This window comes from Triticum aestivum, chromosome 3A (assembly GCF_018294505.1).
Source record: "Triticum aestivum cultivar Chinese Spring chromosome 3A, IWGSC CS RefSeq v2.1, whole genome shotgun sequence".
Lineage (NCBI taxonomy): Eukaryota > Viridiplantae > Streptophyta > Magnoliopsida > Poales > Poaceae > Triticum > Triticum aestivum.
The window spans coordinates 655953745-655969345 of record NC_057800.1 but is presented as its reverse complement, the minus strand read 5'-3'; the positions used below and the strand labels follow the sequence as shown (position 1 = coordinate 655969345).

General features: G+C 47.6%; 1 protein-coding gene across 1 annotated transcript; it reads right to left on the bottom strand.

Annotated features, from left to right (window-relative positions):
* Positions 1 to 729: 729 nt before the first annotated feature.
* Positions 730 to 1692, bottom strand: LOC123057095 (probable CCR4-associated factor 1 homolog 11). Its single transcript, XM_044480243.1, has one exon. It carries the CDS (start codon positions 1690 to 1692, stop codon positions 730 to 732), a length of 963 nt encoding a protein of 320 aa, XP_044336178.1.
* Positions 1693 to 15601: the final 13909 nt, after the last annotated feature.

Below are 15601 nucleotides of genomic sequence, written 5' to 3'. Positions count from 1 at the left end.
CAGGGGCAAGGGCAGGGCTCCCTGGCTAGGGTCGGCGTTGGCGGTGGCCCTCTGCATGACACAGGAGGAAGCGGAGCGGCTTCTTGGCGAGCACCAGGTGGCGGTCAGGCGGGGGCTGCCGGGTCCCGTGCCCTTTCGCAAGTGGAGGTGCCGCCGCCCAAACGTACGAGGTCTCCGTCCACTACAAATTATTTTAGGTTTTACCGTTTTAGTTGAACGGACGAAATATCATTCGGTTTATATGAAATATATCAAATTTATGTCCGTTTGCATGAGTTATGTCATCTTCGCATGAATTATGTCTGAATTTTGTATTACGGACGAAGGTTTATGGTAAGCATTGGATGGCCGGCTTTTCGTATCACTTTTCATAGACACGTCCACAGACAAATACTATATCCGATGTTGGAGATGCACTAAGAAAATACAGACACAAATACACAATAGAATACAGTGCTTGTATTTGTGTAGAAGGTACACGGTTGACGGCTGTTTATACATACATACTACCCAAGTAAGTATTGCGAATTATTACGACAAAATACATCACGCATCACTAGAACCTTGACTGGAAGTTTTGATGAGAAAAACAAGCGCTTGACAAGTATATAAAACTGTAGCAGTAATAACAATCTTCTGAATAACCGGCGGGCAGCATGAGTCCGTTGCACATTCGAATTCTTGACCAAGGACGTTGCTCGTGTGTGATTGTGATCGACCGTGGAAGAACTAATGCTGCAGGCCCTGAAGCAGGCCTCGGAACCTCTCCACGTTGCCACCGAACCGCCCGTCCTTCAAAATCCTTAAGGCCAGAAGCGCGCGCACGCCGGCGGCGCCTGCGAGGCGAGGGCTCCCCCACGGCGGATGGATGCGCAGGTTAGTGGCGATGTGGTCCAGCCCCACCGGCATGCCCGTGCAGTTGGCCGCCATCGTGGCGACGTCGTAGACGTGCTGGCCGAGGTAGTACCGCATGGCGCCGAGGAACCCGGCCACGTCGTGCGGCAGCGGGGCGCCGCCCGTGACAATCTTGAGAAGGTACGCCACGTCGTAGGCGCCGGCGTGGGTGATCCACGACAGCGGCCGCCCGTGTCCGGCGCCGATGAGGCCGGAACCCATGAGCAGCGCGCCAAGCATGTAGGCGTCGACGCCGTGGTTGCGGAGCGTGTCGAGGTCGAGGCCGCGGCGGGCGAGGTAGTCGAGGGCCTCGGCGTCGTGCGGGTCGGCGAGGCGGCAGAAGTCGCGGAGGTTGAACTCCCAGGCGACCTGCTGGCCCTGGTGGTCGCAGACGGCGATGCCGACCTGGAGCGGCTTGAGGCCGTCCACGTTGGCCTTCATGAGCGCGTAGCGGTGCTCCACCGGCAGGCTGCTGAGGTCCTGGTCGGCGGCGTGGACGAGTCCAGGGTAGTGCACGTCGACAGCGATGTAGCGGGCGCACGCGGCGAAGCTCTGGAGGTAGCCCCACTCTTCGTTGAAGTTCCCCCCCCCCCCCCCCCCCCCCCCCCCCCACACAGGGCGCACCTGGACCGGCAGCTCCGGCTGTACCGGCGGCAGGGGAGCAGCGTGGTAGGCAAACGGCGGGGGCTGCACCACCTGCACGGGAAACATGTGATTGAACTTGAAGCGCTGCGGCGGCGGCGGAAACATGGCGAACGTGCCGGCGGCCGGGTTCACGGCGATGCGTCCACGGTGCATATCTAGATCTCGATCGCTTGTTGTTGTTAGATTAGAGATCTCTTGTTGTAATTGTGTTTGCTATAAGCGGTGCAGAGGCGTATATAAAAGGAGGGTGCCGAGCTGCGCTCGGACAAGAAAGGGAGCTGTAGTCGGACTCGGACACAGGATTGATTTTCGAGTCAAATACGGTATCATCTGTTCAGGTGCAATTATACGCTCATACTAGAAGGCAACATCCGGCCGTTGTGAACGCGCGGGACAACCGAATGATAAGTAAATTTAACAGAGCCGGTAGCTACCGGTTGGCAATCCATCGTCAATCAATTTTATCAAGATCTGTGTTGTACGCATACAAACTTGTAAATCTATTATCTCTCTCCTATACCTGGTAAATACAGCTGACATGCACTGACACATCGTACCAAAGTACAAGCATGCCATGGGAGCAATGCTACACAGCCGATGCTTTCGCGGACGATGCATGGACGACACGGGCTAATAATCGTTGGATTGAATCCCTCCGTACCTAAGCAACGTCAGATTCTATCATCGTCCACCTGTCGTGCATAAAAGGTCGTGTGTGCAGCTATTCCGATGCCATGGACCTTTGTCAGGAAAGAGAGAGAAAGTTGAAATGAAGAGACCGATGCATGAATGATTCTCTCTCCCCACATAGATGACATGCATTTTATTTCACTCTTATAGTATTTTAAATGATTGTTATATTTCAAACAAAATGTCCATTTTTGAAACTTTTTATATATTTGAAATCCTGTTCACAAGACCTTTAGAACAAGATCAATCTTGGCTATGTTTGAACTACTTTTTATTTTATATATTTCAATTATCCTTTGAATCACTTTCATAAAACATAAGATTGTTTCGCTATTTCATACAAGTGTTTTTTTGACTGTTTCGCTAATTTCAAAATTGTATTTCACTCATTTACGACGAACTAATTTCACTCATTTGTAAAAATTAATGTCACTAATTTTAGAACACATATTTCACTCATTTGATAAAAAATATTTCAATCACTAACCGGGACTAAAGGTTGTGGGCCAGCAGAGAGGCTCATTGGTCCTGGTTCGTGTCTGTAACCAAAACAAAAGCTCGGTACCGTACTGAAATTGCTGCAGTGGAAGGCAGAGAATGTTGTGCCTGACAAAGGATTTGAGAAGCTACTGAAAATATTGAAGAGGAAGCTTCCAAAGGATAACGAATTGCCTGACAGTACGTACGCAGCAAAGAAGGTCGTATGCCCTCTAGGATTGGAGGTGGAGAAGATACATGCATTCCCTAATGACTGCATCCTCTACCACGGTGCGTACAAGGATTTGAACGCATGCCCGGTATGCGGTGCATTGCGATATAAGATCAGACGAGATGACCCTGGTGATGTTGAGGGCGAGCCCCGCAGGAAGAGGGTTCCTGCGAAGGTGATGTGGTATGCTCCTATAATACCACGGTTGAAACGACTGTTCAGAAATAAAGAGCATGCCAAGTTAATGCGATGGCACAGTGAGGACCGTAAGAAAGACGGGAAGTTGAGAGCACCCGTTGACGGGTCGCAGTGGAGAAAAATTGAGAGAAAGTACTGGGCTCAGTTTGCAAGTGACCCAGGAACATATGGTTTGCTTTAAGCGCGGATGACATTAATCCTTTCGGGGAGCAGAGCAGCAATAACAGCACCTGGCCCGTGACTCTATGTATGTATAACCTTCCTCCTTGGATGTGCATGAAGCGAAAGTTCATTATGATGCCAATTATCATCCAAGGCCCTAAGCAACCTGGCAACGCAATTGATGTGTATCTAAAGCCATTAATTGAAGAACTTTTACAGCTGTGGAATGGAAACGGTGTACGTGCGTGGGATGAGCACAAACCGGTGGAATTTAACATGCATGTGTTGCTGTTTGTAACCATCAATGATTGGCCCGCTCTCAGTAACCTTTCAGGACAGACAAACAAGGGATACCACAGATGCACGCACTGTTTAGCTGACACCGAAAGTATATACCTGGACAGATGCAGGAAGAATGTGTACCTGGACCATCGTCGATTTCTCCCGACCAACCATCAATGTTGAAAGAAAGGCAAGCATTTCAAAGGCGAGGCAGATCACCGGAAGAAGTCCGCCATACTTACCGGTGATCACGTACTTGATATGGTCTTTGATTTACATGTAATATTTGGACAGGGTCCCAGTGGACTAGCTGTTCCGAATGACGCTGAGGGACGCGCACCCATGTGGAAGAAGAAATCTATATTTTGGGACCTAGCCTATTGGAAAGAGCTAGAGGTACGTGTTGGTGAACATAGCAGAATTTTAAAATTTTCTACGCATCACCAAGATCAATCTATGGAGTTATCTAGCAACGAGGGAGAGGGGAGTGCATCTACAAACCCTTGTAGATCGCGAGCGGAAGCTTTCAAGAGAACGGGGTTGATGGAGTCGTACTCGTCGTGATCCAAATCACCGATGACCGAGCGCCGAACGGACGGCACCTCCGCGTTCAACACGTATGGTTGGGAGAGACGTCTCCTCCTTCTTGATCCAGCAAGGGAAGGAGAGGTTGATGGAGATCCAGCAGCGCGATGGCGTGATGGTGGAAGTAGCGGGATCCCAGCAGGGCTTCGCCAAGCGCAAGCGGGAAGGAAGAGGTGTCACGGGAGGGAGGGAGGCGCCAGGGACTTGGGTGCGGCTGCCCTCCCTCCCCTCCACTATAATAGGGGGCCTGGGGGGCGCCGACCCCTACAGATCCCATCTAAGGGGAGGGGACAGCGGCCTAGTTGTGGCTTGGCCCCAAGGCAGGTGGAGGCGCCCCCACCCCCTTAGGGTTTCCAACCCTAGGCGCAAGGGAGGCCCAAGGGGGGCGCAACAGCCCACCAGGGGCGCACCAGCCCACCAGGGGCTGGTTCCCTTCCCACTTCAGCCCATGAGGCCCTCCGGGATAGGTGGCCCCACCCGGTGGACCCCCGGGACCCTTCCGGTGGTCCCGGTACAATACCGGTGACCCCCGAAACCTTCCCGGTGGCCAAAACTAGACTTACTATATATAAATCTTTACCTCCGGACCATTTCGGAACTCCTCGTGATGTCCGGGATCTCATCCGGGACTCCGAACAACTTTCGGGTTACCGCATACTAATATCTCTACAACCCTAGCGTCACTGAACCTTAAGTGTGTAGACCCTACGGGTTCGGGAACCATGCAGACATGACCGAGACAACTCTCCGGCCAATAACCAACAACGGGATCTGGATACGCATATTGGCTCCCACATATTCCACGATGATCTCATCGGATGAACCACGATGTCGAGGATTCAATCAATCCCGTATTCAATTCCCTTTGTCAATCGGTACGTTACTTGCCCGAGATTCGATCGTCGGTATTCCAATACCTCGTTCAATCTCGTTACCGGCAAGTCACTTTACTCGTTCCGTAACACATCATCCCGTGACCAACCCTTAGTCACATTGAGCTCATTACGATGATGTTTTACCGAGTGGGCCCAGAGATACCTCTCCGTCATGCGGAGTGACAAATCCCAGTCTTGATTCGTGCCAACCCAACAGACACTTTCGGAGATACCCGTAGTGCACCTTTATAGTCACCCAGTTACGTTGTGACGTTTGGCACACCCAAAGTATTCCTACAGTATCCGGGAGTTGCACAATCTCATGGTCTAAGGAAAAGATACTTGACATTAGAAAAGCTCTAGCAGACGAACTACACGATCTTGTGCTATGCTTAAGATTGGGTCTTGTCCATCACATCATTCTTCTAATGATGTGATCCCGTTATCAATGACATCTAATGTCCATAGTCAGGAAACCATGACTATCTGTTGATCAACGAGCTAGTCAACTAGAGGCTCACTAGGGACATGTTGTGGTCTATATATTCACACATGTATTACGATTTCCGGATAACACAATTATAGCATGAACAATAGACAATTATCATGAACAAGGAAATATAATAATAACCATTTTATTATTGCCTCTAGGGCATATTTCCAACAGTCTCCCACTTGCACTAGAGTCAATAATCTAGTTACATTGTGATGAATCGAACACCCATAGAGTTCTGGTGTTGATCATGTTTTGCTCGAGGAAGAGGTTTAGTCAACGGATCTGCGACATTCAGGTCCGTATGCACTTTACAAATATCTATGTCTCCATTTTGAACATTTTCACGAATGGAGTTGAAGCGACGCTTGATATGCCTGGTCTTCCTGTGAAACCTGGGCTCCTTGGCAAGGGCAATAGCTCCAGTGTTGTCACAGAAGAGAGTCATCGGGCCCGACGCATTGGGAATAACTCCTAGGTCGGTAATGAACTCCTTCACCCAGATTGCTTCTTGTGCTGCCTCCGAGGCTGCCATGTACTCCGCTTCACATGTAGATCCCGCCACGACGCTTTGCTTGCAACTGCACCAGCTGACTGCCCCACCATTCAAAATATACACGTATCCGGTTTGTGACTTAGAGTCATCCAGATCTGTGTCGAAGCTAGCATCGACGTAACCCTTTACGACGAGCTCTTCGTCACCTCCATAGACGAGAAACATATCCTTAGTCCTTTTCAGGTACTTCAGGATATTCTTGACCGCTGTCCAGTGTTCCATGCCGGGATTACTTTGGTACCTTCCTACCAAACTTACGGCAAGGTTTACATCAGGTCTGGTACACAGCATGGCATACATGATAGACCCTATGGCCGAGGCATAGGGGACGACACTCATCTTTTCTCTATCTTCTGCCGTGGTCGGGCATTGAGCCGTGCTCAATCTCATACCTTGCAATACAGGCAAGAACCCCTTCTTGGACTGATCCATATTGAACTTCTTCAATATCTTGTCAAGGTACGTACTTTGTGAAAGACCAATGAGGCGTCTCGATCTATCTCTATAGATCTTGATGCCTAATATATAAGCAGCTTCTCCAAGGTCCTTCATTGAAAAACACTTGTTCAAGTAGGCCTTTATGCTTTCCAAGAATTCTATATCATTTCCCATCAATAGTATGTCATCCACATACAATATGAGAAATGCTACAGAGCTCCCACTCACTTTCTTGTAAACGCAGGCTTCTCCATAAGTCTGCGTAAACCCAAACGCTTTGATCATCTCATCAAAACGAATGTTCCAACTCCGAGATGCTTGCACCAGCCCATAGATTGAGCGTTGGAGCTTGCACACCTTGTCAGCATTCTTAGGATCGACAAAACCTTCCGGCTGCATCATATACAATTCTTCCTTAAGGAAACCATTAAGGAATGCCGTTTTGACGTCCATTTGCCATATCTCATAATCATAGAATGCGGCAATTGCTAACATGATTCGGACGGACTTCAGCTTCGCTACGGGTGAGAAAGTCTCATCGTAGTCAACCCCTTGAACTTGTCGATAACCCTTAGCGACAAGCCGAGCCTTATAGATGGTCACATTACCATCCGTGTCTGTCTTCTTCTTAAAGATCCATTTATTTTCTATGGCTCGCCGATCATCGGGCAAGTCAGTCAAAGTCCATACTTCGTTTTCATACATGGATCCTATCTCGGATTTCATGGCTTCCAGCCATTTGTCGGAATCTGGGCCCGCCATCGCTTCTTCATAGTTCGAAGGTTCACCATTGTCTAACAACATGATTTCCAGGACAGGGTTGCCGTACCACTCTGGTGCGGAACGTGTCCTTGTGGACCTTCGAAGTTCAGTAGCAACTTGATCTGAAGTTTCATGATCATCATCATTAACTTCCTCCCTAGTCGGTGCAGACACCTCAGGAACAATCTCTTGAGCTACGCCACTCTCCGGTTCAAGAGGCAATACTTCATCAAGTTCTACTTTCCTCCCACTTACTTCTTTCGAGAGAAACTCTTTCTCTAGAAAGGATCCATTCTTGGCAACAAAGGTCTTGCCTTCGGATCTAAGATAGAAGGTATACCCAATAGTTTCTTTAGGGTATCCTATGAAGACGCATTTTTCCGATTTGGGTTCGAGCTTTTCAGGTTGAAGTTTCTTGACATAAGCATCGCATCCCCAAACTTTCAGAAACGACAGCTTAGGTTTCTTGCCAAACCACAATTCATACGGTGTCGTCTCAACGGATTTCGACGGAGCCCTATTTAAAGTGAATGCGGCAGTCTCTATAGCATAACCCCAAAATGATAGCGGTAGATCGGTAAGAGACATCATAGATCGTACCATATCCAATAGGGTGCGATTACGACGTTCGGACACACCATTACGCTGTGGTGTTCCAGGCGGCGTGAGTTGTGAAACTATTCCACATTTCCTTAAGTGCGTGCCAAATTCGTGACTCAAATATTCTCCCCCACGATCTGATCGTAAGAACTTGATTTTCCTGTCACGTTGATTCTCAACCTCACTCTGAAATTCCTTGAACTTTTCAAAGGTCTCAGACTTGTGTTTCATTAAGTAGACATACCCATATCTACTTAAGTCATCAGTGAGGGTGAGGACATAACGATAGCCACCGCGAGCCTCAACGCTCATTGGACCGCACACATCAGTATGTATGATTTCCAATAAGTTGGTTGCTCGCTCCATTGTTCCGGAGAACGGAGTCTTGGTCATTTTACCCATGAGGCATGGTTCGCACGTGTCAAATGATTCATAATCAAGAGACTCCAAAAGTCCATCTGCATGGAGTTTCTTCATGCGTTTGACACCAATGTGACCAAGGCGGCAGTGCCACAAGTATGTGGGACTATCATTATCAACCTTACATCTTTTGGCATTCACACTATGAATGTGTGTAACATCACGTTCGAGATTAAATAAGAATAAACCATTGACCAGCGGGGCATGACCATAAAACATGTCTCTCATATAAATAGAACAACCATTATTCTCAGATTTAAATGAGTAGCCATCTCGCATTAAACGAGATCCAGATACAATGTTCATGCTCAAAGCTGGTACTAAATAATAATTATTGAGGTTTAAAACTAATCCCGTAGGTAAATGCAGAGGTAGCATGCCGACGGCGATCACATCGACCTTGGAACCATTCCCGACGCGCATCGTCACCTCGTCCTTCGCCAGTCTCCGTTTATTCCGCAGTTCCTGTTTTGAGTTACAAATATGAGAAACTGCACCGGTATCAAATACCCAGGAGCTACTACAAGCGCTGGTAAGGTACACATCAATAACATGTATATCACATATACCTTTGGTATTGTCGGCCTTCTTTTCCGCTAAGTACTTGGGGCAGTTCTGCTTCCAGTGACCGTTTCCCTTGCAATAAAAGCACTCAGTCTCAGGCTTGGGTCCCTTCTTTGACTTCTTCCCGACAGCTTGCTTACCGGGTGCGGCAACTCCCTTGTCGTCCTTCTTGAAGTTCTTTTTACCCTTGCCTTTCTTGAACTTAGTGTTTTTATTCACCATCAACACTTGATGTTCCTTTTTGATTTCCACCTCCGCTGATTTCAACATTGAATATACCTCGGGAATGGTCTTTTCCATCCCCTACATATTGAATTTCATCACAAAGCTCTTGTAGCTAGGTGGGAGCGACTGAAGTATTCTGTCAACGACCGCATCATCCGGGAGATTAACTCCCAGCTGAGACAAGCGGTTATGCAGCCCAGACATTTTGAGTATGTGCTCGCTGACAGAACTCTTCTCCTCCATCTTACAACTGTAGAACTTGTTGGAGACTTCATATCTCTCGACCCGGGCGTGAGCTTGGAAAACCATTTTCAGCTCTTGGAACATCTCATATGCTCCATGTTGCTCAAAACGCTTTTGGAGCCCCGGTTCTAAGCTGTAAAGCATGCCGCACTGAACCAGGGAGTAATCATCACTACGTGTCTGCCAAGCGTTCATAACGTCTTGTTCTGCAGGGAAAACAGGTGCTTCACCTAGCGGTGCATCAAGGACATATGCTTTCCTGGCAGCTATGAGGATAATCCTCAGGTTACGGACCCAGTCCGTGTAGTTGCTGCCATCGTCTTTCAGCTTGGTTTTCTCTAGGAACGCGTTGAAGTTGAGGGCAACATTAGCGTGGGCCATTTGATCTACAAGACATATTGCAAAGATTTTAGACTATGTTCATGATAATTAAGTTCATCTAATCAAATTATTAATGAACTCCCACTCAGATAGACATCCCTCTAGTCATCTAAGTGATACATGATCCGAGTCAACTAGGCCGTGTCCGATCATCACGTGGGACGGACTAGTCATCATCGGTGAACATTTTCATGTTGATCGTATCTTCTATACGACTCATGTTCGACCTTTCGGTCTTCCGTGTTCCGAGGCCATGTCTGTACATGCTAGGCTCGTCAAGTCAACCTAAGTGTATTGCGTGTGTAAATCTGGCTTACACCCGTTGTATGCGAACGTTAGAACCTATCACACCCGATCATCACGTGGTGCTTCGGAACAACGGACCTTAGCAACGGTGCACAGTTAGGGGGAACACTTTCTTGAAATTATTGCGAGGGATCATCTTATTTATGCTACCGTCGTTCTAAGCAAATAAGATGTAAAACATGATAAACATCACATGCAATCAAATAGTGACATGATATGGCCAATATCATTTTGCTCCTTTTGATCTCCATCTTCGGGGCGCCATGATCATCGTCGTCACCGGCATGACACCATGATCTCCATCATCATGATCTCCATCATTGTGTCTTCATGAAGTTGTCTCGTCAACTATTACTTCTACTACTATGGCTAACGGTTAGCGATAAAGTAAAGTAATTACATGACGTTTATGTTGACACGCAGGTCATAAATAAATTAAGACAACTCCTATGGCTCCTGCCGGTTGTCATACTCATCGACATGCAAGTCGTGATTCCTATTACAAGAACATGATCAATCTCATACATCACATATATCATTCATCACATCCTTTTGGCCATATCACATCACACGGCACATGCTGCAAAAACAAGTTAGACGTCCTCTAATTGTTGTTGCAAGTTTTTACGTGGCTGCTATAGGTTTCTAGCAAGAACGTTTCTTACCTACGCCAAAACCACAACGTGATATGCCAATTTCTATTTACCCTTCATAAGGACCCTTTTCATCGAATCCGATCCGACTAAAGTGGGAGAGACAGACACCCGCTAGCCACCTTATGCAACTAGTGCATGTCAGTCGGTGGAACCAGTCTCACGTAAGCGTACGTGTAAGGTCGGTCCGGGCCGCTTCATCCCACGATGCCGCCGAATCAAGATAAGACTAGAAACGGCAATTAAAATGACAAAATCAACGCCCACAACAACTTGTGTTCTACTCGTGCATAGAAACTATGCATAGACCTAGCTCATGATGCCACTGTTGGGGAACGTAGCAGAATTTTAAAATTTTCTAAGCATCACCAAGATCAATCTATGGAGTCATCTAGAAACGAGGGAGAGGGGAGTGCATCTACATACCCTTGTAGATCGCGAGCGGAAGCGTTCAAGAGAACGGGGTTGATGGAGTCGTACTCGTCGTGATCCAAATCACCGATGACCGAGCGCCGAACGGACGGCACCTCCGTGTTCAACACACGTACGGTTGGGAGAGACATCCCCTCCTTCTTGATCCAGCAAGGGAAGGAGAGGTTGATGGAGATCCAGCAGCACGACGGCGTGGTGGTGGAAGTAGCGGGATCCTGGCAGGGCTTCGCCAAGCGCAAGCGGGAAGGAGGAGGTGTCACGGGAGGGAGGGAGGCGCCAGGGACTTGGGTGCGGCTGCCCTCCCTCCCCTCCACTATAATAGGGGGCCTGGGGGGCGCCGACCCCTACAGATCCCATCTAAGGGGAGGGGGCGGCGGCCTAGTTGTGGCTTGGCCCCAAGGCAGGTGGAGGCGCCCCCACCCCCTTAGGGTTTCCAACCCTAGGCGCAAGGGAGGCCCAAGGGGGCGCCAGCCCCAGGGCGCACCAGCCACCAGGGGCTGGTTCCCTTCCCACTTCAGCCCATGAGGCCCTCCGGGATAGGTGGCCCCACCAGGTGGACCCCCAGGACCCTTCCGGTGATCCCGGTACAATACCGGTGACCCCCGAAACTATCCCGGTGGCCAAAACTGGACTTCCTTTGTACAAATCTTTACCTCCGGACCACTCCGGAACTCCTCGTGACGTCTGGGATCTCATTCGGGACTCCGAACAACTTTTGGGGTACCGCATACTAATATCTCTACAACCCTAGCATCACTGAACCTTAAGTGTGTAGACCCTACGGGTTCGGGAACCATGCAGACATGACCGAGACAACTCTCCGGCCAATAACCAACAGCGGGATCTGGATACCCATGTTGGCTCCCACATATTCCACTGTGATCTCATCGGATGAACCACGATGTCGAGGATTCAATCAATCCCGTATTCAATTCCCTTTGTCAATCAGTATGTTACTTGCCCGAGATTCGATCGTCAGTATTCCAATACCTTGTTCAATCTCATTACCGGCAAGTCACTTTACTTGTTCCATAACACATCATCCCGTGACCAACCCTTAATCACATTGAGCTCATTACGATGATGTTTTACCGAGTGGGCCCAGAGATACCTCTCCGTCATGCGGAGTGACAAATCCCAGTCTCGATTCGTGCCAACCCAACAGACACTTTCGGAGATACCCGTAGTGCACCTTTAACGTCACCTAGTTACGTTGTGACGTTTGGCACACCCAAAGTATTCCTACAGTATCCGGAAGTTGCATAATCTCATGGTCTAAGGAAAAGATACTTGACATTAGAAAAGCACTAGCAGACGAACTACACGATCTTGTGCTATGCTTAAGATTGGGTCTTGTCCATCACATCATTCTTCTAATGATGTGATCCCGTTATCAATGACATCTAGTGTCCATAGTCAGGAAACCATGACTATCTGTTGATCAACGAACTAGTCAACTAGAGGCTCACTAGGGACATGTTGTGGTCTATATATTCACACATGTATTATGATTTCCAGATAACACAATTATAGCATGAACAATAGACAATTATCATGAACAAGGAAATATAATAATAACCATTTTATTATTGCCTCTAGGGCATATTTCCAACAGTACGCTCTTCAATCGACGTGATGCATGTGACGAAGAACCTTTGCGTGAACCTATTAGGCTTCTTGGGCGTGTATGGGAAGACAAAAGATACACCTGAGGCACGGGAGGACCTGCAACGTTTGGACGAAAAAGACGGCATGCCTCCAAAGCAGTATGAAGGTCCTTCCAGCTACACTCTTGCCAAAGAAGAGAAGGAAATCTTTTTTGAATGCCTGCTCAGTATGAAGGTCCCGACTGGCTTCTCGTCGAATATAATGGGAATAATAAATATTCCAGATAAAAAGTTCTAGAACCTAAAGTCTCATGACTGCTATGTGATTATGACGCAATTGCTTCCCACTAGTAGAAAAAACCCCATTCGTCCCGGTTGGTATGGGCCTTTTGTCCCGGTTTGTGAACCGGCACTAAAGGGTCGTTACTAATGCCCTAACCCTTTAGTCCCGGTTCTTACACGAACTGGGACAGATGGGCCTCCACGTGGCCGGTGCGCCGAGCCCAGGCAGGAGGGCCTTTGGTCCCGGTTGGTGGCACCAACCGGGACCAATAGGCATCCACGTATCAGCATTTCAGGGGCTGGGGTTTTTGTTTTTTTGAAGGGAGGGGGGTTGGGGGTTTTGGGGGTTTAATTTAGGTGTTTCATATATTGTGTTAGCTAGCTAATTAATAGAGAGAAGTGTCCTCTCGTATGTCCGTGCTTGGTCGACGCTATATATACGTATATATAGAGAGGACTAGACACGCTAGCTAGTAAGCAAATGAAGGAAACAGAAGATCATCATGAACATATGCATACAGAGAGAAGTGATATCGACCACCTCTCCTTCTCCGAGAGATTGGTCGAACAACAAGTTCTCGTATATCTATCTGACACTACCGGCTACATATATACAATAATTATCTCTTACAATGTAATTAATGTCCTAATTATATATGAACACAGGGTCCACATAGTATTCTCTGTCTTCAGCGATCACGTGGTCAAGGAAGAATGCCGCCAATTCCTCTTGAATTGCTCGCATATGATCTGGTGCTAGGAGTTCATCCCGCATCCGAAACATCTAATTTGAACAAGGGGGTAAATACATATATATATATATATGAATAAATGAAACTCAACACAAATGATGGTAATAAAATAAAATTGTGAATATTATTGCTTACGCACTTCATATTGTTCATCAGAGTAGCCCCGTTCACAGGTCGTGTGGCGGATGGACTCGCAAATGTAGTATCCACAGAAATCATTCCCTTGTTCCTGCCACAACCACTTTACAAGAAATAGAGGTCAATCAAACTGATAAGCAAGCATGCCAAATGGTATTGATGAAACTAGCGCTTGAATCACTAGGAGATGCGTGGAACATGTTACTATAGTACTTACTTTCGGGTGTCTAAATTGCAGCTTCTTCGGCAGTCCCGGAGCTTTTTTGGTGAATTTTCTCCAAACCCTGCCAGACGAAGAAAACAATTACTTGATATCAGGAAATGAACAAAGTTGCTGATATGGTGGATAATGATCGATTTAACTTACTTCTCGAGCATTTGAGTCATGTCCGCATAGTCCTAGGGATCTTTTCGTCTTGAGTCTAAGATGGTTACTAGTCCCTGCTCAAGCTTAATCTCTAGGAGAATATAGTGGAACCTGCACACGCATGCATAACTCATCAATTACATTACTATAACCTGGACTAATAAGGGAAACCGAATATGCACAAGACAGTAACACTCACTTGAAGTTGTAAGGAAAGAGTATTATATCTTTGTTTTCATTTATTACCAATGATCGTAGCAAGTTGGCCTCGGTATCTTCGGCACGATATTTAACCTCAGTTGCATCTATGAGATTTGTGTTAATGAACCCAATATCACCGATTTGTCTTTTCTTCAATTCGGCGATCTTCAATCTGCATAATATAGTGAGGATAATTATAAATACATGCAAAGAAAGAGCTGACCTATATAGAGAGACTTAATGACAGAAGTAGTACTACTTACAGACAGTAGAAAGTGATCGTTGCTTTATCGAGGGCCTTTTGATTGAAAAACTGGAAGAACTCCTCAAATGGAACATTCAACAGTTCAATTCCAACGAGGTCATGCTCCTCTCTAACTCTCAGCGTCAAAGTTTTCATGTACCAATCATGGAATCTTGGCATCATCATTGTTAGAGATCTTTCATCTTTGACGAGAGGCTTCTCGTACTCGTATTTGTGTTCCTCCACCTCCAAGAACTCATAATGTACATTGTCGGGCAGGTAATCTCCAAGATTGCTATAACCGGGCACCATCCTCGGATCATTAGTAGGCACCTTGAGCGGGGGGCATGATTGGTTCGCTTGTTCGCCGAGCTGGGAAATTTTTTTCCCAGCTCGTCATTCTTTTAACCTTTGATCACTGACAGTACTTCCCGACTGCTCCGCTTAGACAAATGACTTTGCAATAATGCGGTCATAGTTGCCTTTCAGCGGAGACTTTGCTGGTTTTTTCAGGGCAGCCAGAGTGCGCTTCGCTTTCACTGGATCTACCTTCTCCTCCGGAGGTGGATTTTTCTTTGCTTTCACCCCTTCAAAGAAGTTCCTCACTTCGGCTCGCGCGATCTTGGCGTTCTCCTCCGGGGTCCTCTCGTATGGTAACATCTCTGGAGTCTTCAGAGAAGGACCGAATCTGTATTGCCTCCCGCCTCCGGCTGTACTACTAGACACCGGCAGAGCAGACGGAGCGGCTGCGGCTGTCTTCTTTCCTTACTTACGAGGCGGAGGAGAAGGACTACGACGCACCGGAGCAGCCGGAGCGGGGGCGGGTCTCTTCCGCCCTTGCTGACGAGGCGGAGAAGGAGGAGGCTGGCTGCTCGGGCGCGCCGGCGCAGGTGGAGA